This window comes from Passer montanus, unplaced genomic scaffold, assembly GCF_014805655.1.
Source record: "Passer montanus isolate IOZ18808 unplaced genomic scaffold, ASM1480565v1 scaffold53, whole genome shotgun sequence".
Taxonomy (NCBI): Eukaryota; Metazoa; Chordata; class Aves; order Passeriformes; family Passeridae; genus Passer; species Passer montanus.
The window spans coordinates 632,856-654,075 of record NW_024370263.1 but is presented as its reverse complement, the minus strand read 5'-3'; the positions used below and the strand labels follow the sequence as shown (position 1 = coordinate 654,075).

Below are 21,220 nucleotides of genomic sequence, written 5' to 3'. Positions count from 1 at the left end.
GATGCTGCAGAAAGTATTTTCCCCGATTCTTTCCTCTATTACACGAAGTGCCGTCGATGCCTGAGCCGGGCCCCGGCGGGAGCAGGCCACGTTGCCCCTGGCGAGCCCCGGCCCCGAAGCCGCTGCCGGGGGCACCGGGACCGGAGCGCTCACCCTGCCCGCGCCACCCCGCGCCCCCCGGGCCGCACTGCAGCCGCTGCTGGAACAGCTCCAAGGGTGTGGAACTGCCACCGCGTCCTCACGGATGCTTTTAAACCTTATTGTAAACATTTGAAGTGCCCCGTGTTCTAAGCGCTGGGCTGGCTCTGATCGCACCCATCAGGAGTTACACACCTGTGGGATTTTGCATGCATCTCCTCACAGCTGAGCACTGGAGACCTGAGGGCAGCCTTTACCTGAGCACTGTACTGCAAAAAAAGAGATTTTGTAAATTCGTTGTTTTTAAATGAAGAGCATTAAACCCCAAGTTTACGTTTAATTAGAGAAATGAATAATGAAATACTAAGACTATGCAGTAGGGAACCTTTCAATTGCGTAAGAGATAAGGAGAAAAGGAAATTTCTCAGTAGTTCTGTGAAAGCTTTAAAGACAACCCAAGTTGAAATTAAAACACTACTACAATCCCAGTTAATTCCCAGACCTCTGAAAATAAAACCATGCCACAAAGCCTTTGAGAGCAATTTTTATTAGGGTAGCAGAATGGACTTGCAGAAAGCCTATACCAGTACTCCTGGGTGTAGTTTCACCAGTGCGCTGCTTTCATTGTGGATGTTCAACTGCACGTTTAAAATTCAGCATGGCTTAGGGAACCAGAGAGAACAAGAGCTTGATTTCCTGAGTTATCTTAGGACTTCGCACTTGGATTTCTCCTCCTCAGCCTTCAGCCACACAGGTGCCGGATCCCTTTGTTCAGAGGCTGCCCCAGAGCTTTGTTTACACATCTCACAGTTTAGCAATTGGACTATGAAGAGCACACCAAGAGAAGTGAGAGCGAGCTGTCCCGTGTGAGCTCTGCAGCAGGACGGGCTCCCCGGGCTCGCAGCCCTTCCTCCCCGCCCGCCGCAGCCAGCACAGCCGGGCGCAGTCTTTGACCTGAGAGGCTTTACAACCACACGGTAACGACTGAGTAGCAACGAGGGCAGCAAACTAGTGCTACAGTTTGGTTTCAAATAAAATTTAGAGAATGGTAAGTTTCCATGCCAACAGACATGATCAAAGGTACAGTGACTCAGGTGATGCAGAAGTTACACACTTCGGTTTGACAGATAATTTGGCATTACTTTATTATGAATCTGAGTGAGCGTGAATGAAACAAAATCAGTACCAACTTTCTGCAAATGAAGACACAAAGATGTGAAAATTTGGTAATAGTGCTCTCACAAGCCTGAAAACACTTAGGAAATGCAAGTTTCCGTAAATAAGGTGAATGTGGTTTAACTTTATTTACCTGCCAAAGAATCTGTCTAAGAACACTTAAACATAAAATTTCTTAGCTCCCTAACTCATAAAAAAATTTACTTTCAACAGAGGTGAGGTACTGGGCTGTCATTGTTTACACTAAATTGGAAATGAAAGCCAGAGGAGAGGGACGAATAAGGAAATAGCAAATACACAAGACATTAAAACCAAGAGAGATCTACTGCTTGACACACTAGTTCTGAAAGGTTGCAAAGGCAGAGGCTGTATTAAAACTGAATTTAGGACTACAGGCAACCACCTAGGTGTCAGGGTTTTTTCAACTCAGCTTTCTGCACATCAAAATGATATGTGCTCCCAGATACCCATGGATTTCTGGAGATAATCCATTCACTCAGTAGCAGCCCCCAGCTGCAGAAGGGGAGACAGCAGGTTGACTGTGTGGCAGTTTGACTGTGGAGCTAGGATCAGGCTCTGGGCTGGGGAGGAAAGGCAGCAGAAGCAGCAGAGACACAGCAGAGGATGCTCAGCTCTGAAGGGAAAGGCTCCCTCTCCTTTCCCTCAGCACGCGCAGGAGGGCTCTGCCTGACAAAGCTGAGAGGCTGGACTGACACTGAGCACTCACCAAGGCCCTGCTGTGTGCTGAGCACAGCAGCAGCAGCAGCCCAGCACACTCTGCCACACCTCACTGCTCAGGCCTGGGGCTGGGAACAGCTCCAGGGCCATCCCACAAACACAGATGCTCCTGACGCATTCTGAGGGAAAATATCCAGAGAGGACAGCAGTGCTGTCAGATTTAGTTCTTGAATTCAAAATTAATGTTTCCAAAATAATGATTTTAAATTCAAAAGACAGTTTGTCACTTTGGTACCTCTTGGTCCCCAATTTCTGGAACTCCTGGATTGGTTGCAATGTTGTTCTGTGCATGTTTCTCACTACTCTGCATAGGTATTAAAGATAGAAGTGAAGGAAGTTTGCAATCACATTCTAATACTTGTTTGCTACAAATTTTTTTTTCAAAGTTTTCCAAGAGCAGAACATAAGCCGTATTCTAATTCAATGATGCACACAAAAATTTGGGTTTCCCCGTTTAATAGACATTGGCCAGATTTACATCAGACCCAGACATTATTTCTGATTGGTTTTGTGGGCTGGATTTTGTTTATTATGTTACAAACTGAAGTTCAGGGGAACTTGTGACAAGTCCCACAAAGCACAGTGCAACATTTAGAAAGAAAAGTAAACGAAACTGCCAAACACTCAATCATTTTCTGCCAGAACTGGGATATTTTTCCTAAGACATCACTTTGAGGAGGGGGTTAAAATTCAATGAATGAACTCAAGATAGTGGGAACTGCAAGGAAAAATAAGAAATGACAGCCACAACCTTTTCAATTTAAGGGCAGAATAGAAGTCTAAGATATTTTTGATAAATTCTGACAAGAAAAAGAAAACAGCATACTTTAAAGTATATTGAAGCAGTGATTTTTAAACAAAGAAAGCAGAACTAGAACATCTTAAATTTTAATCCTTTCTTTACAGGTTACCTAGCCCACTTTTGATTAAGAAAACTGTAGAAAGTTAGTAACAGCCACAAGTTCACACCGAAAGGTGGCACTTGTCAATTTTCCATAGAGTCCTGCTTTACGGGGTGTCTCAAATGCACTGCTCCGATCTTCTATCACAGGCTGCTGACAGCACTTGTGTCAGGTTTTAGTCCACTGGTCGCTTTTCACCATATTTCTTTGTAAACTCTTCAGCGTTCTTACAGAATTTTTTACGGTCCTTAGAGTATTCTTCAGCTAGGTCAGCCCGGAGGGGGTGCTCGGGCTGTGGATCATTCACCAGTGCTATGAGGGACTGGATTACTGTCAAAAGAAGTACAAATACCGTCAGAGACTTAGATGGTTAATTTTCAAAATCAAAATGTAAGCAAAATTGCCCTGTAAGGAAAGAGCTTTAACTGCATTTAAATACATCCCCATAAATCTCGGGCCTTTTCAAGCGCAGGGCGTGAGTAAGCTGCAGTGATATGCCAAGATTTAGCTCAATGACCATGAATGAACACCAGAAAATTGTATTTGTAAACAAAATCAACATGAATAGAGACCAAAATGCACTACAAATGATTTCCCATGTAACTGGCATCCCATCTAAAATCTCTCCTATGGCTGAGAACAAATCAAAGCTCGCAGGTTCACTGAAGGGATTTGGTAAAGATGGAATTTGCACCATGAAGCATTTCCCAACACCTGTCACAGGGAGGCAGCTTGACTGACGGAGGGTTTCCTCTTCTGGAAACCCTTTTTTCCAGCTTCATTTCCCATGATTCTCACTTCTCCTATGAACAGCAGGCATGTCTTCCCTTTACTCTCAACTTCCCAAGGCAGCCACCAGCAGAGAGGCACTGGGCAATCAACGGGGTGAGAGTGGCAAGGTGCTCACAGCAATGCCACCCGTGGCCCTGTCCCTTCCTGAAGAAAAGCCACTCTTCAGGAAATGGAAGTGCACCTGACACACAGGGAACCTCACACCCCACAGTGCCACTTACTGCTACACTTTTCTCTGGGCAGGAATGCAACCTCATAGAATGATGATCATTCCAGCAGATGCTGGAACACCAGAGTGGCTTTGTTTGGGGCACTGATCTCAGTCTTTTCCACCCATGAACAAACCTCATAACAAATACTTAAAGCCATGCCCAAATCTGACATTTGTCTCTAAATTGCTAAACAGGAGTATTTGTTACCACAAATCCAAGTTTAAACTGCAACAAACTATCTAAGGAATGTAGAATTGATACCAGATTCCTTCACAGTAACTCACCAGTCCTGGCCTTACAACAACTGCCATGACATTGCTGAAAACAGCAGAAACACCAAGTGGCAATCCCTTCTCACTCAGCAAAGCATGCAAAAACACTACAGAGAAAATGTGTGCTCAATAACCTTAACAACAGTAACAAGCCAGAAAAAACAGGCCTGGCAGAACAGGAGCTGCCCCAACAGCCACGGAGCTTGAAAACTATCCTGCCATTAACAGTTATTTTTAATATTAAGCATAAATTAACAAAAAGTGCAGCAGTAAGATGCACATGTAGTATACAAAGGTAAGTTAGTGATTTATGATGGACTTAATCCCTTCACTTTTTTGACACCTATGTGAACAAAACCAATCACTTTGATGCTGTGCTAATGATGTCACATTATTTCATTAGGAAAAGCTAGAAGTGATTTTTTAGTGAAGAAGAAATCTGAAGGAAAAGGAATAGACATTTAAGCAGGGTTTTAGTAATATTGTCACAGGTTAATACAACCCTGCAGTAACACTAAAACAACTTGAAGAAAGAGTTAAGACAAACAAAAAACCACAACACAGCAGACCATGAGAGATTTGCAATATTTTGATAGCCAGGATTGGTTCCAAATTCTGATTTTAGCACAGCTTTTATTCACTCTCTCAGATAAAAATGGAATTGCTACTTCTCAGGGAGACATTGCCTATTTTCTGCATGCAAACAATTGCTTCAGTAGTTCCAGCTAATGACAGCTTGTTTTTCAAGCTGGGTGGAGACATGTCAGTCCTTCAGTTAACTGCCAAAGGCTGACAGCACCAAGACAGCTTCTCAGGTGTGGAACAGAAACATTCCACATGTTCTTTCCATCTCCTCTCTCCTGAGGGTCTTTGTCCTGTGAAATCAGGGATAAATCTACAACAAATCTAAGCTCTAGGCAGTCTTATTTCACAGGTCCTTTCTGCTGCCACCTCCATTTTCACCAGCATTCATCTGCTTCATCTCCTCTAAAACAACTACAGTTTTCCTGTTTTATCTTTTGGCAAGATCACACAACCAGAAGTACTTTCTTTAGCAAGCAGGGGTAAACAGAAAAAAGATATCTTAAGTACAGCATTGTTTCCTATCAGGAACACAGAACCTGTGAAAATAACCTTTAAGAAGAGCCTGGAAGAGAGAAGTATTTTGTCCAATGGAACAAGATACTTCAGTGTCACTGAAGCTCTAGCACTGCCCTAAACTGCTACTCATTTCAATTAATACTCTTTAAAAATATGCATTTTTTTTTGCAAGGATCTTTGCTTTCTATATGTATAATAATAAAAGCTTAATACCCAACTAATCATTACCTGCCAGACAATATGAAGTTCTCACCCCAACAACTCATGCAAGCAACAACAGGAAAAAAACCCTTACTTATATTACACTTAGGTCTGCCACAGAACCTGACAAAACTTTTTCCCTTGCAATATTTAGGTTCTTATCAAAGACACTCTACACAGCAAGCCCGACAGCAATGATCTTCTAAGAACTACAAGTTAATCTGTAGTATCATCTCCGATTTTGTTTATGACTCCCATGATATTTTAAGCCATATGTTCAAATCACTGAACCAGATGGCAGATTATAAAATATACAAAGCCTTGAGGTTTTAGACCTTGTATTTCAAACATCCAGGAATTTACTGAACACCTTCGGATTCTGAAGTCACTGTTTAAAAAGAAACACAGAATAACCCCCACACAAACTACAAACAAAATTTTAGTTTGTTGAGGACACTTCCTTAATAAACTCCTAAGTCATGAAGAGGTTTGTGGTTTCCTGGAGGTGGAAATGCCACTTCAGTGCCAGCACCTCCCATTCCAGTAACAAAATGAGATTCCACAAGTTGTACTCTGTGCTCAACACGTGATTCATGGCACAAACCTTACAATGAACCTCAGAGCAGTGGGAAACTGGCAAGTGAAACATTATCAGCTTTAAATTCAAACACTACAAAGTTTCTCAATATCCAGTTCTTTCTCCTCACGGAGTCCTACCTTGGTCAGTTTTGGTTGCTGGCTTCCAGTTTTCAGCACTAATTACTGGCAGACAAACCTGCCCCTTTTCATCGATGTTAGGGTGATAGATCTTTGTTTTAAATGTAATCTTAGGAGGTTTGAATGGATATTCTGCTGGGAAGTTGATTTCAATTCTGAAGGCTCCTTTATCATATGGAGGATTGTCCTGCAACAAGAAGGCAGAATGTCAAGAGTGTGGCACATGCTAATGGACACAAGTGGAAAGCAGCATAGTACAGACTTGGATTTCACTGAGCTCTTGAATGAGCACTTTGAGAGGCATTTTGTACCAACACTACTGCCAGGTTTATGTGTCAGGAAACATCAAAACCCATGTGACAGGCAATACAAGCTGCACGTTTGCATCCACCCTGGAAAAAGCAGGTTGCCATTGTCCTACATTTCTGATTTTTCTATGGGTAATACAGCATCCAGCTCCATTTACATCCAACTCAAGGCCCTCTCTAGTAAGTAGTTTTATTCCCAGCTTTGTGTTTCAAAAAACTTTAGTAAACCCTTTGCAAGACACAAACAGCAAGCCTGACAAGGGAAGTGGGTTTCTGAACAGTTGTTTTTGTGTCTCACAACATGGTGGCACAAACAGCAAAGCAATTTGGTTTGTCAGATCTCCCTAAATGTTTAGAGAATGTTTTTGTGCTGACTACACAAAAATCTGCTGAGCATTCATTGGTACCAAAGATAGATATTCACTGTGTTTGCTGATGAGAACATTCTGAATTTGTATGCAGTTTTAGCACCCACTCTTATCAGATCAGTTTTGAAGGAGCAGGATGAGAGAACTGTGAAGCGAGCAAAGCAGTTCTTCATGCTGAAAGAGAAAAAACAATGCCCAGAATTCCACTTAGAAAACCTGTTAGACTATTGATACTGATGCTTCTGATACTGCACAAGAGAGGCAGAACAAAAATAAACCACTGCTACATTTAAAGCCTATGAAAACACCATTTTGCACTGAAAACACTAACTATGGAATGAAGCCTTTCCAAACACTCTGAGAACAAGAACCAAAGCATGAGAACTTCCAGTTGGTGTAAAGTATAATCACACACATTCTTCATTAGCAACCAGACCCTTCCCTGCAATCAATTCCACTCCAGAATTTATCAATACTTGGGGGTGGGGAGTGTTCTATTAAAATATTTGTCAACAGAAAGCAATTAATTTTAGGTTCATCCATGTGAAGAATTTGGTTGTGTGTTTGTAAGAAATACAGCAGTTTCTGCCAGGGGGAGAGGCAACTACAGCAGCTTTAAAATCACTTTTTACCCAAGCAACCATAAAGCTTTGGATGTTGAACTAATAACTTGTGGTGCTGGTGACAGTTTAGGCTGCCACTGCCCTCTTCCCCCATAGCTCAATTGTTCTTGCCTCCTTCATGTGCTGTAATTTGTGAGGATGTTCAGTGAACTGACACAAGAAGTGACCTGCCTTAAAAACATCCATTTTCTTCACTGTGCCTCTGACATGAACAAGGAGCCTGGGCTACATAGTCTTGTTTTGATGTTGAAATCAAACAAATAGTGTACCGTGGCCACCCACAGGACACAAACTACTTCACTCAACAATTTATAACAGGAAAAGAAATCAACCAGGTATCTTCAATTTGCTTTTCAGTTGAGCGAGCACCCTTAAAAACTAACATTTGTTCTGAAGAACAAAATATGTTACAAACAAGAGGTTTTAAAGCTTTACAGCTCACCTTTACGTTATCTTTCACAGTAATTCTGTATGAACACTACTGAAAATAAACATTACCTTCCATGCCTTCATTAAGAAGCTGACCAAGAAATGCTCAGTTATAGCATTTAATAATCACTAAGTGGCTAGTCCTACTGAAGGATGTGTCTTTAAACACTAAGTAAGAGCATTTGCTAAAATGGAAACAGCATGTGAAGCAGAAATGCCGAGAAAAAAGTTTCAATAAGCTCATGTAGTGCATTTCTAAGCCATCAACTCTGGTACCAAAAATAGCCCAAGAGACAGTAACACTAAAACATCTGTAGCATAACCTCAGAATAAAAACTTGCACTACTCTTTGAACACAAACAACAAATTTGAAATTACGATGGAAGTGTAATTTCATAACAAAATTCTCCCTTAAGTATGCCAGCAGTGAATTTGAGGCTATTTCCCTGTAACAGGACAGATTACAAATCAAAAGCAGGTCTGGAGCACAGTTCACTGCACCAACATTTAAACACTTGTGATGCTGCAAGGCTTTGCAAAGCAAACACCATGCTCATCCTCAGTCGAGCAGAAACTGTTAAAAATAGCTGCTGTACACCACACATTCCTGATCTCAACAGGAGTAAACAAGTATTTTGTTTGTTTTGTTTTATTAGTCATATTTACCAACCATACACTGCTTCAAAGTATTATCAAAGCACTAAACTGTTACACATAAACCACGGAGTGACTGATTAAAGGGAGTTGTTCTTCAGCTCTGTCAAATTTCAGTGTCAGATCCTGCTTGCTTTGTTTGCAAGAGTAGTGTCAGCCACTCAAGGAATCACTTGCAGGCACGTCAGTAAACAGCAACCTCGATGTATTCCACAGCATTTGAAGTGTGAACGCCCAGCCATTACCTCAGCTGTGCCATGTGAGCTCCAGAGCAGCCTCTGACTAAGGAGGCAGAGGCACTGCTGCAGAGATGTCTCAGTCTTACTCATATCATAAAAAGAAGACTTACACTGGTTGGGGAGGCTTTTTGGCACCACCCACAGAAAGCCACAACTGCTGCCCCCATGGCCCATCCCCTATTGCTGCAGACTAAAAATAGCTCTTAGAGCCAAGGCAGCTATTTCCCACTGCTATGGGCCACAGCTGTGGGAAATACAAGAGGTGAAAATCCAAGTGACTTTCAACCAAGAAACCAACACATCACATTTCCTGCTTTCCCCTTAGTAACAAATCCCTCTCTATTTGACTAATAAAATGGTTACCTACTTCAATCAAACACTGCCTAAGAAGACTGAAGTGCTTTTAAAAAAATTCAGTAAAATAAGTTTATTTTGGCACTAAATAATGCCTAAACAAAGATACTACTTTCTTTTAAAGAGCTCGCTTCAGAAAATCCAAACCTTTTCCTTGCATTGAGTTTTTCCCAATACTCAGATTTATCCTAGTAATAAACCTAGTAAATAAAAATGAAATACATATTAAGGAGTAAAAGTATTTAATATATCCTTTCTTTTTCCTTTGATCACATAGGTTTTGTACTTTAGGCTTAATGTAAAACCAAACTTCACTGCTTCCCCTTCTGACACCTCTCCCAGCAGCCCAGTGCAACCACAGAGCTCCAGCCAGGTGTCAGCCCAGGCCTACAATAATGAATTATTTCATGGTCACCAGCAGCACTACTGAGCTGTGGATTTATGAGACACAAATGATCCTCATTTTATTTTAAAGCTCATAAGGAATAGTCTATACTCACAGGAACAATAAGCCCTTGCCAGGTCAATAAATTAGCTTCATCAACCTGGATATTACGGAAGTTTTTCATTCCACATTTGCGAATTTCTTCAAGCTCCTGAAAAGCAAAGCAAAGTGGTAAGTGTAAGTTAATAACTGTATTAAGCAAGATGCTCAACTTTACTTTTCAAAATGTTTAAAGGTCAATGTGGTTTTCTTTAATTAGTGATGTGGCAACCCACACAAATAAGCAATAAAATTCTGCATCTGTAAAAAGTAAAATTATCTGAGATGAGATACTAAAACCCTTATTTTCTGATATGTGAGGAAAACACAAAAATGTCTCGTTATTAATATCATCATAGACACAATGAAGCAGAAGTATTAAAAAGCTGCATTTAAAAATGTTTTTCTATCTCAAAAGTAAATCAGTGCCTTTGGTAACAGACTACTGACAATATTGTGAGGTGCAGAAACAAAATGCATCTCAGGACTTGTGTGAAGGAGAACAGTGAACAGCAAGAACTATTTCATAATAGTTTTAAACAGGGATAAAACCAATGAACAGGCCAATTATTTCAACTGAAAATGAGCAAATTCCTGCATGAACAGCTTAAATTCATCCAAACCCAGAAAAATACCAATCAAGCCTTGTTTAGAGCACTAACTTGTAAAGATTCAGCTTTCTCTCTGTTTAGTACCTCAAAGCTCACAGTACACATTAGGATTCCACTCTTTAAAGCTGCATCAGTCTTGAGCAAGGTTATCTTTCAGCACCAGTCAAACTACTTTGAATCAGTTCATGAACCAGGTATCACCAAAATAAGAAAGTCAGCATTTTTATATTTAAAATGACATATAAGCCCTGCTGCAGGGGCTGCTTCCTGGAGTATTTCATAAGACCTAAAAAGAAACACCTCAAGGTTCCATATTTATTTCCTCCACAACAATTACAGTCCTTTGTGGTTGAACTCTGCCATTTTATCTTTAAAGAGAATTTAACAAAATATGAATACAAAAATCATGCACAGGAAAACATAAAAGTTTCCCAGTGCTTTCAAAACTGCAGCATGTGTCTGGTGGCTGCATAGGTTAGGAAAAATGTTGCTTATACAGCAGCACTGGGGTGCCCTGACACTGCTCAGCTCTGCACTGGGTGCAGGTGTCTTGCAAAACTAGGCTGGATGTAATTATGATAAACCCACCAATTACAAGCAAAGCACTACACAATGAAAAACAAAACCAATCAGTTTTCCTGCTGTACAAGTGCTGTCCATGGTTTCTTTTCTAAAATAGCTCTATGTTCATCTTGGATCAAACCTTTCTTCACCTGACTGGCAGATTTAATACTTGCAGTAACCTCTTGCATAAATTCAGCATCATGATAAAATTCAAACCCAAAGGGAAAACGAGAATTCCAAATGCATGTGAAACAAAAATCACAACAGCCACGTATCAGCAAATGAACATTTCTATTCCTACTGCACCTACTAAAGCAAGAGCATACTCTGAACACAGAAGTTTATCCTTGGAGGCTTGGATACTGAATTGATGCCTAACACTATTTTCGTGACACTAACACTGACTTTCCAGTCTAGACCCATGGATCAATCCCCAAATTCCACTGCTGCTCGATTTATGCAATGTCACAGGCAGTTTGGGTGTTTTTTTAAAGCACTAAGAGGATTATCCTATTTCCTTAGAGCAGGAAAACATATCCCCCCCCAAATAATCCCCTGAGTCATATTTATAGGGATAGAGAGCAAACCAAAATATTCAAAAGAAAATAACCTTTACGATTGGAGCCCTTAGAGGCGCTTCACCACCACTCAGTGCAAACCCCCCAGTGCCTGCTCGGAGTGCTCCTGCACAGAGCAGCACTCAGGGGGAGCCGGGCGGGTCCCTGCCTCTGTCCTGACAGGGTCAGCAACTCTGAACTGAGTTTTGCTGCTCACTCCTGTCACACACACAACTGTGAAGTCCTGGAACACGACTGCTCCACAGCATGTAAAAGGAATAAATTCCATTCCACTGGATGTGTTACTAGATGTAACACATCAGACACTGGGAGCAAAAGAAACTAATTAAGCAGTAGGTATTTAAGCATGAATAAACGTGCATCATCACAAGTGCCTTCATACTAAAAGAAGGCAAGGACCATGGGTCTAGACTATTTTCTAGTTACTATAGAAAAACATTATGCATATGACAGAAATCTCCCCCATTATGCCCAGTGGGCCTGCAGCTTGCAGGCAGGAGCTTTTGTCTCAGGTCCAGACAACAGCATTGTACTGCTGCTGGCCCAGAGAACAACTGTCCAGATGCAAAAAAGGAAGGACTATGACTCTATAATTCAGGTATGTTATTAAACGAACACAACAAATTAGAAAAGTGTAGCTTCACATTGCTGGAAAATGAAAAACCTATATTTTATAGTTAGACTCAGGTTAAAAAATTGGATGTTGAATTAAGAAATGCAAGAATCCCATGCAGAGATAATTATAAAATTGTAAAACTTTGTATGCCATCAATGAAGAGTTAAAATAAACATGCAAATTGTTTCCCACTTTTTCTCAAGCCCACCATATGAGAGAGGGAATTAAACAGCACAGAGGCACTAAAGAACTGGACAAAAATTTAGGCCATCTTCCTCTTTAAAATGACATGTGAGGCCTTTGCAGGAAACCACTTCCAAAATGAAAGCTGCGGTAACGACTGGAGCGTGCCAGGCCTGTCCTGCCCTGTCCCTTCTCGTGCGGGAGGAGGTGGCAGCTGTGCGAGGACAGCCGGGACAAAGCCGCAGCTCCTGCCACAGGCCGGGGCTGCAGGGGGCACGGACAACCAGCCACCTCAGCAGGGCACGCACTGAACCACGGGCTCAGACAGATGCCAATTTGTACCAGAAATCACTTTTCTTATACCAGGAGTGTTTCAGGCTTTGTGTGTGGCTCCAAATGAACCAAGCCCGTGGTGGAGCTCTTTACAAAGGGCTTTCCCAGCCCTGTCCCCACAAGGGCAGGAACACCACCCGAGCCGCGCTCTCAGGGTCCAGCAGCTTCACCAGTCACAGGTTAGGGCTGAGGGGAGGTTGTTTTGTTTTTCTTCTGGCAACTGCCAAAACCCATAATAAAGATCTAACTGCCTCAGGGCTACAGAGGCAGACCCTGCAGTATAAAAGCATTGTTAAAAAAAAGTGAATGAGCTACTAAATACTTTCAAGCGGCAGAGATTAAAAGCTAACAACACGTTTAACACGGGCTTGAGCAACTCCAAAGGGACAAAAACTACTTTATGAGGTAAAAAGATACAGTCCAGATATTTATTTCAAAGTAATACTTACGAGTCTAGGCAGACAGTAAATAGATTAATTCCTTTTCTTGTCCTCCACCCCTTAATTTTGTCAAGTAACATAATTAAAGGAGCGTAACTAAAGGTTAGATGACTGCAGTAAGAATTTAAATCCATCTTCATTCCCCACTCCTTTATCAACCTTGCAGGTGACCTTGCTGCATTGGTTTATCCACTTGAAAAACTGAAATGTCTGAATGTTCATAGGGCTCTCTTGAGACATGATGTTTGTCATTTGGAAATGTTCAGACAAAGTGTTATACACAACATGTGAAATGGAGAAAACACTGTTTCAGAGGTGGTACTGATCTTCAAGCATATAATGCTGAAGACAGCCACAAAAGTCCATACTACTTCTCATATATAACCATTAAAGGTTTAAAATTGTAATTTTCAATACCGTGTAATCATTTGTGCTGTTCAAATAAAAAATTAAATGTTTTAAAGTAGAAAGAAAAGCGGCACCAGCTTAAAATGTAGCTAAATCTTTTAAAAGAACTGTAACTGTTTTGTCCACACATCTTTCAAGTTTTGGGACTTCTCTAAAAACACAAGCCAGATAGGAACATGCAGTGAAGGCAAATACTCGTAAGAGTGCAATCCCAGAATATGGGAGTAAGTGTAAGAGCTCATAGTGACTTCAGGAAGTTCTGCATCAAGCCCAGAATACTATAAAATTCACAAATAAAACCAAAAGCTTCCTGAAAGAACCCAAAATCATTATTACAACTTATATTTATTTGTTTATGAATGCATTCTCTAAAAAAAGCCTTTAAGTCAAACAGGATCCAAAACACTTATCAGGAACTGGCCTGTTTCACTTTCTGGAGTGACAGTACAGAGAAGTCTTAAAACACCTTAAAATCTGATTCTACCACACAAAAAAAATCCATCACAAATCCAACCAAAAACAGAAACAGAATTTATTTCTTTTCAGAATCAGCAGTAAGTTCCCTCTGCAACATTACAACCCTGTATACTCATATCTTGTTCACTGAGAAATTCTACCTTTTGGCAAAGTATTTTCAATTAATTAAAAATCCTTTTGTCAATTCTCAGTTTCAAAACGTGAAAATGCATCCATGTTCTCACTTCTGCCTAAGGACAAATATACATTGCTCAAAACCATATTTCCCTTGTTACTAAGAACTGAAGTTTGGATCAATTTAGAATTATTTCTCAAGTATTAGAGTCATTTAAAATCCCCTTCTTTGGGAGCACTACAGTGTTTACAGGACCACAGCATCCTGGAGATTGCAGGCCACCTACCTGGGCGTGGTCCCATGTTTGTGTTTTATCATGGGGGAGTTCAACAGTTGCATAAATGTTTGACTATGCAACTATGGAAGCAGAGTAAAAACAATAAAACTAAAATATTTGTCAACACATCTCACTTCCTATGTGAAGTGTTATTGACTCTTTAAATCTGTTTTCAATTTCTACCACTAAAGATACTTCTGAATCTAAAACCCAGGGAACCAAAGCATGGATCTTAGAGACACCTGAGCTCCATCCCAGGCAGGCACCATGGAGGGGCCCAGCTCCACCTGGGGCAGCAGAGCCTTCTCCAGGGCACCCGGGCACCCTGAGGGAGGTGCAGCCCAGCACCACCACCCCCTGAGAGCACTGAGTGCCCAGCACCAGGACAGCCTTCCCTCTGCCCTCCTCACTGCACTCAGCCACAGGTCCAGCATGAACAGCTTCTTTTCCATGTGTAGGTGAAACTGTGCAAAGCCTCCCCTTGCAGTCTCCGGGACAGCCGTGTTCTCCTCATGCAGCCTGCAGACAATTTCCTTTCCATGAGAAAGGCCATGAAGTACCCCCTCAAAGAGGAGAGAAGCCTCAGATCCTCTCCCAAATATTATCACTCCATATTTGCCTGTTTTAACCCTGACTGTCCACAACACTACATCCTTGACAAAGACTGCTTCACTCCCAGCGTTCACATCTCACAAGGAGTCAGGATGCAGCAGCTGGGGCTCTCTGAAAAGGTGTAATGGTGGCTCACAGAACAAACCTCCACCTCAGAAGTCACTGGAATATGAGTCATTAGCCATGTTTATTTCACGTTTTGCTAAGCTGAGTGCACTCCTGGAAGGACACACCTCCATGGAGCTGCTGTGAATCAGGGGAGAAGACTTCAGTTAGGTGGCACTATTTGATGGGATAAAGCTCGGCAAAGAGGCCATAAAAAGGTCTTTGGCCTAGAGACGGTGATTTGTTCAAACACACCCTCAGAACAAGCCAATCTTGTTGTCTTTAGAACTTGAATTCATGTTTAAAATTGAATGGTACAAGCACAATGTACCAAGATTTGTAATGCTTGTTTCACACCGAGGTTTGTGAACTGAGATGCAAATGGCTTCCCCCACTGGAACAGGGCATCCATTCCCACCTGGACAGTGGACACGACTCCCAGTTCTCTGCAGGCAGACAGTGAGCTATTATGGATGTACTGCATCCAGGCTCTTTGAGCCATGGTGATTAATATGAATAACTATGATGCATGACTTGAGTCCAGAAAAAATGCAGTACTTCAAAATGTTGGCAAGGCCCTAAGGAAACAGGAATTGCTTAATTTTATATAACTATAAAAGGTTTAAGGTTTAGTCTCATTTATCAAAGACAAGCTTGATTATTTAGCTCAAAGAAAAGACAGTTAATGCTTATCCTAAATTATTTTAAAGGTAATTGACTGACACAGTGAAAAACCCTATTTCCTTTAGTTATAATCACTCATCATTCCAAGACCCTGACAAAGACACCCTAAAGACTCTCCCCAAGTGCAAAACTTCAACAATGAAAGACTTGAAATCCAAGTGGTGCTGTGAACGTGGGGCTCCAGCAGGGCTGTGAGGCTGACACACACGTGAGGCCGGCCCTCCACATCCCGCTGCAGCAATCCCGATGACATCACCCCAGCAGAGCTCCACTTTGTTCCTGCCCAGATGAATGGCAAAGGCAGAGCCTCCTGGGCTGCCCCTGCTCCCCGAGCAGGCAGGGAGCTGCTGAGCTCAGCCTCTGCAAGCTGTGGGACAGAGCAGCCCACAGCTCCCGAGCCGCACAAACCCCACACCAACAGCCTGCAGATGTCAGGCGACAAAAACAAAAGTGAAAATGTAAGAGGTGAGTTATCACTGTCTCCTGCATCCCCACACCACTCCCTCCAAGAAACAACTGCCACACCAATTTTCTGGAAAATATGGTCACGTTATCAAATCTCCTTTTTAGTGTGTTTTAGTGAAAGACTGAAACACTAATGTTTCAGAAGTATAGTAAAAATGAGGAGGGAGGCTAAAAAGCAAGAGGCACTGCAAATATTGAGAACAATTTTTCTTGCCTTTGAGATTTTTATTTTCTGTTTTAAATTAACAAAAAAAAAAGAAAAAAAAATATATTATTCCTACCAGAGTAGTAGTGATGTGCTTTTGAACAATTAATGTATTATTTCAGAACAGGAAGAAAAACTACCTTACAAAAACAGTAAACAACCATTTAACTTCATGTCTGAAACTAAGGGAAACCTTTTTTGAGTATAAAGCAACAGACATGGTGATTATGATACTAAAGCCCTGAGAAAATACAGAGCTATCAAAAATGAAATTAAAAATGAATTCCATCTCACCAGGACCCTAAAGGACAATTAAAGGTTTATGCCTACTGATTTTTAATATATATGAATGACACTGCACACCATCTATCCACTATTTCACTTTTAAATGCTCCATAGAATATTTAAACCAACAAAATGATTCTTATAGAAGCACTGCTGAGCTATTGGTTTCCTCCAAAACACCCAAGTTATAATGGTTACTCATATATCTGCACCATCAAGGAAATGCAACTTCAGGACATGCCATGAACACGTCCTGGTGCAATCCAGCCCTACTGGGGGTCCACGTCCTTGAAGGCAGCTGTAAAACTGGTATTAAAGGATTAGTTCAACAGAATCACCCAAGTATCTGTTAAACCCCAGTGGAGGGTTACTCTGCACCCCACAGGGGCAGGTTTTTAAATAAGGCTGAAACATTGCTCAACACTTATGGGGTCTTTCCCCTCCACTTCCCAGGACTGGCCTGTAAAGTCCATTGATTTCTCCACAGGCACTTGGCATGCAAATTTGGGTTCTGCCACAGCATTTTACAGATGAAAAAATTTTATGCCACTGTGTAGGGTGTCCTAGGCAAACCTTGCTGCTTACAGTTTGGGATGTTAATTGGCAACTATATACAGCACATAAAATAAATTTGTGTGCTCTGGGGGCAATGGTTACTATTTTCTTTGTAAGAAGTAGCTTCCTCCTCAAAGAAAATAACGACAAACATAATCCCAAGTGGTATTTAACCATAAACTATACGTGCTCTTGGTTAAAGCCCAGCTGGGGCCGAGTTTGCATTTCCAACTATCATCCACGGCTCAGAACAAATAACAGTGAAGACAAAAACATTACCACGTCCGCAGCGAAAGAAGAAACTTCCGAACCCAGGTCCGTATTTCTGTGTGATAAACCTCTTACTCATACAAGGAAGAGGTTACTCTCCGAAACAACGAAAACGAAATTATTTCATCCCCGGGCGCCTGGGGACGGTTCCTCACCGGGGCGAGCGCGGGGGAGCGGCGAACCTCCCCCCGCAGGGAGAGAGGGAGGGAGGAGAGGGCGCTTCCCCGCCGAGCCCTCCGCCGGCAGGGCCGCCGAGCCCTCCCGCCGCCCCGGGGATGCCCCGGCCCCGGGCGGCGGCGTTTCCTTCCCCCGTCCCTTCCTCTTTGCTTAGTCACCCTGGAGCCCCCCGAGCGAGGGGGTCGGGGCGGCCCGCGGCGCCCGCCCGGCGCTGTTACCTTCATCAGCCTCCTGCTGGCCGCCATCTTGGCTCTGCTGCTGCGCCCCACAATGCATCGCGGCGCGGGCCGGCCGCTAAACCCTGCGCTTCCTGGGGCGGCGCGCGGGGGCGGGGCCTGTTCCCGGCTCGGCTCGGCTCGGCTCGGCTCTGCTCTCGCCCTCAGGTCTCGGCGGTGCCTTTTCAATCACCGATCACAGATTTAAAAGTGTTGCTGTTCTTTTACCTGTTTACTGTGCATCCCTCAAATGCGGTGCCAGCTTCCTCGGCGGGGACTACAACCACCTGTAGTCGCAGGTCTCCCAAACAAGCCCACGTCCCCTTCCGAGCCCCTGATAAGGTTTATTTCTTAGTTTCTCCAAACACTGAAGGGAGGGAAAAGGGGATTTCCGAAGAGGCAGCTGAGCACAGACCCACCCTCAGCTCCGCTGGTGCCGGGTGGAACCTTGGCCTCCCTCTCCTCGAGCAGCCCGGCGCAGCCTCAGCCCTGCGGTGCTGTTGGAGAGGAAAGGGCTGTGCGAGAGGAGGAATCGCTGCCAGCAGCACTCAGTCCTTCGTTTGCCGTGTGCTTTTCGGCCCCTTCGTGCAGCCCTTGCTGCCGCTGCTCCCGGCTCTGATCCCCAGCACAGCAGTGCCCTCAGCCATCCCAGACAGGGCTGGCACATTGAAGTTTCTGCGTGGACATGGGACACGAGTTACTGCATCACATCTAAAATGCCACCAGACATCCGTGGTCAGGTACCTGACTTGCTCCCTAAAACCTTCTCCGTTGACCCAATGTAGTCAGGAATTACTCCAGGACTGCTGGATGTGTGCCCTCAATTCCCCTTTCCCCACTCTTGTGTCAGTTCATGTCCTCACTTGATCTAACACTTGTTCTACAGAACAAGTCACCAACAAAGTTCTAAGCTCTAAAATAAACTTTACAGACTCATACAACCTGAAAAAGGAAATGTTATGCTTATTGCAGGCTTTCAAAAACCTGTAAAAATGAGACAGAAGTTTTTAATTATGAAGCACAGGATTATAATCTTAAAATTAGTCCTTGAATAAATTATTTGCTAATCAATATTTACATTAATATAGTGCTTATTGCTACCAAACTCAATCAACATTTGTTAATGAAATAAGCCATACTGCACCTATAGGAAACATCTTAATCCCCACCTACTTAATATACATATTATGAAATGGTTTGCAAATAGTTATTAAATATATTTTATGATCATGATAACTTCATTCTGTTAGGTATGTAAAGCTTTTTGCATTAATTTTACTCCAGGAAAATGGACCCAGAGGAAGCTGAAAGAGGCAGACCCTCGTGGGGCAGCAGTGCAGAGATGCAAAGAGAGCCTGTGCTGCCTGGCTGAAGTTACACACGGGCCAGGCAGGCACAGCTTGCTCAGATCCAGAAGCTGCAGAGGCACTCTGAGGATTCTTGATGTGCTGCTGAAGTGGGATGCTGGTGAGGAAGATTTAAAAATGCTGACATCTGATAAAAGAACTAGTTCAGATTCTATGATTGTGAAATGTATAAATACCTAAATCTGATACCATGGTAACTTGGAAGAAGAGTTCTTACAACTGGTTATCCAGATGTCTACAAATATGAAAAACAAGCTGCTCCAGATACTATCTTGATTTCTTTATTTGCCAAAACTCTATTTATATCTTTAGCTCATCTTTATTTGACTGCACAGTTTTCCAAGACTACCATATGTCTTTGCGTGTTCTCTACAGATTTTTTCCCTCCAATACATTTATTCTGTCCCTCCTCTATACCTGCATTGAGACACAGAGTCACCAAACACCAGAGACTATTAGAAACAGCACAGGGAATTCTGAAATTACTATCTGTAGTTTTAATCCATGGATTTACAGCTTGTAAGAGAGTGTCAGAAGTAGCTGGGATAATCATAAGATAACCCACATTTCCTTTAACAAGACAAGAATACCAACACTATAACCAACAACAGCCCAGCCAGCTCTTAAGAAATTGGTGTTGAGTGTAGCTGTCCCCACAAATTGACACTTAATGTTGAAATAATTTTTTACAGCAGTGTCTGAGAAGTTTACCCAGAACTGGGCACACCTCACCCACCTGCTGGCAGTACCCTGGATCCTTGCAGTGCCTGGGCTAGGCTGGATGCACAGCACATCTGATGGTGCCAACACTCCTGGGCATCTTGTGCCTGACCAAGGGCTGCAGTCATGCTCCCAGTGCTGGACCTCCCCTGGGGGCACTTACCAGTCAGGACACGCTGTTCTGCACTCCTGGAGAAGCAGCAGGGATTTCTTTTCAGACAGAATTTCATCAATTATACCTCATACTCTCCTGTCAGCAGCAAAATCCAGGCCATTTGTTACATAGTTTGGAAGATGGTTGTGCATTTTAAAACTTGCCTTTTGGTGTGGTTTCTAGGTTGTATCCATTATTTTACTTGACACTTAAGAGTGTCCAGAATGCAGATTTTAGTGTTTATCCTGTAATATCTTCAAAAGACTGGACACTATATTTATATCTACCCTCTGCCAAAGCTAACTTTCTATTACATTTCCACTTTTTAAAGCAACATAACTGTTCCACTTCTAAAAAAGAAATTGTGCAAACAGACTTTGTGAACAAGTGAGCCACAAGAACCCACTGAAAACTTTAGAAAAAATTCTCATGGCTACTTTACTGTTATGAAATGGCCATCTGAAAGAAAACAAGTCTCATGAAAACCAAAGGGAAGAGGAAAGAATAAGAATAATTTGGTTGCTGTATGAAACTTTGGTACCCCCACATTGTACTTATGAGTGGGAGACATCCCTACAACACAGGAGAACCAGGGAAGGTAAGGAGAAGGGCAGAGGTGGTGATCAAGAGAGTGCAACAGTGAGGTACTAAGAGAGGTTAAAGTGGCTGAAGCTCTTCCACCTGCAGGGGAGGAGGCTGAGAAAATATGTTAAAGGCTTATGAAATCACAAAGGCAGGGGCTGGGATGAATATGAAGCTGTTATTTGTCAGACAGAGACTGATGAGGCATTACAAACTGCCCAAAGACAGGGCCTTTTTCCACTGCAGGTAATTAATGTTTGGAACTCCCTACCACAGGCTGTAGTAAAGGCAACAGTCAGCAGGTTCAAAAGGAAACTAGTCAAACTGGGTAACAGGTCTATACACGAATTAAAAAAGAGAATAGGCATGGAATAATCATCTCCAGTTGATGCCTGGTCATAATTATGGATACCTGGAAGTGTGAGGTATTATACACACATATATTGTATATTTACAATATATGTGTATATTGTAAAGTATTACAACAATAATACCATGAACTTTATGCTCCTTT

General features: G+C 42.4%; 1 protein-coding gene across 1 annotated transcript; it reads right to left on the bottom strand.

The window, feature by feature from the left end:
* Positions 1–669: 669 nt before the first annotated feature.
* UBE2L3 (ubiquitin conjugating enzyme E2 L3) lies at positions 670–18,012 on the bottom strand. Its single transcript, XM_039724271.1, has 4 exons — positions 17,887–18,012; positions 9,725–9,820; positions 6,250–6,436; positions 670–3,284 (listed from the first exon to the last, which is right to left on the bottom strand). The coding sequence occupies exons 1-4, from the start codon at positions 17,911–17,913 to the stop codon at positions 3,130–3,132; spliced, it is 465 nt and encodes a 154-aa protein (XP_039580205.1). The 5' UTR covers positions 17,914–18,012; the 3' UTR covers positions 670–3,129.
* Between the last annotated feature and the right edge of the window lie 3,208 nt (positions 18,013–21,220).

Bases quoted from the DNA above. Each gene is read 5' to 3' on its own strand.
- UBE2L3 (XM_039724271.1), bottom strand. From the start codon at position 17,913: ATGGCGGCCAGCAGGAGGCTGATGAAG. The intron at 9,821-17,886 runs GTAACAGCGCCG...TTTGCTTTTCAG, and splicing joins CCAGCAGGAGGCTGATGAAG to GAGCTTGAAGAAATTCGCAA. The intron at 3,285-6,249 runs GTAGGACTCCGT...TTCTTTTGACAG, and splicing joins AGCAACCAAAACTGACCAAG to TAATCCAGTCCCTCATAGCA.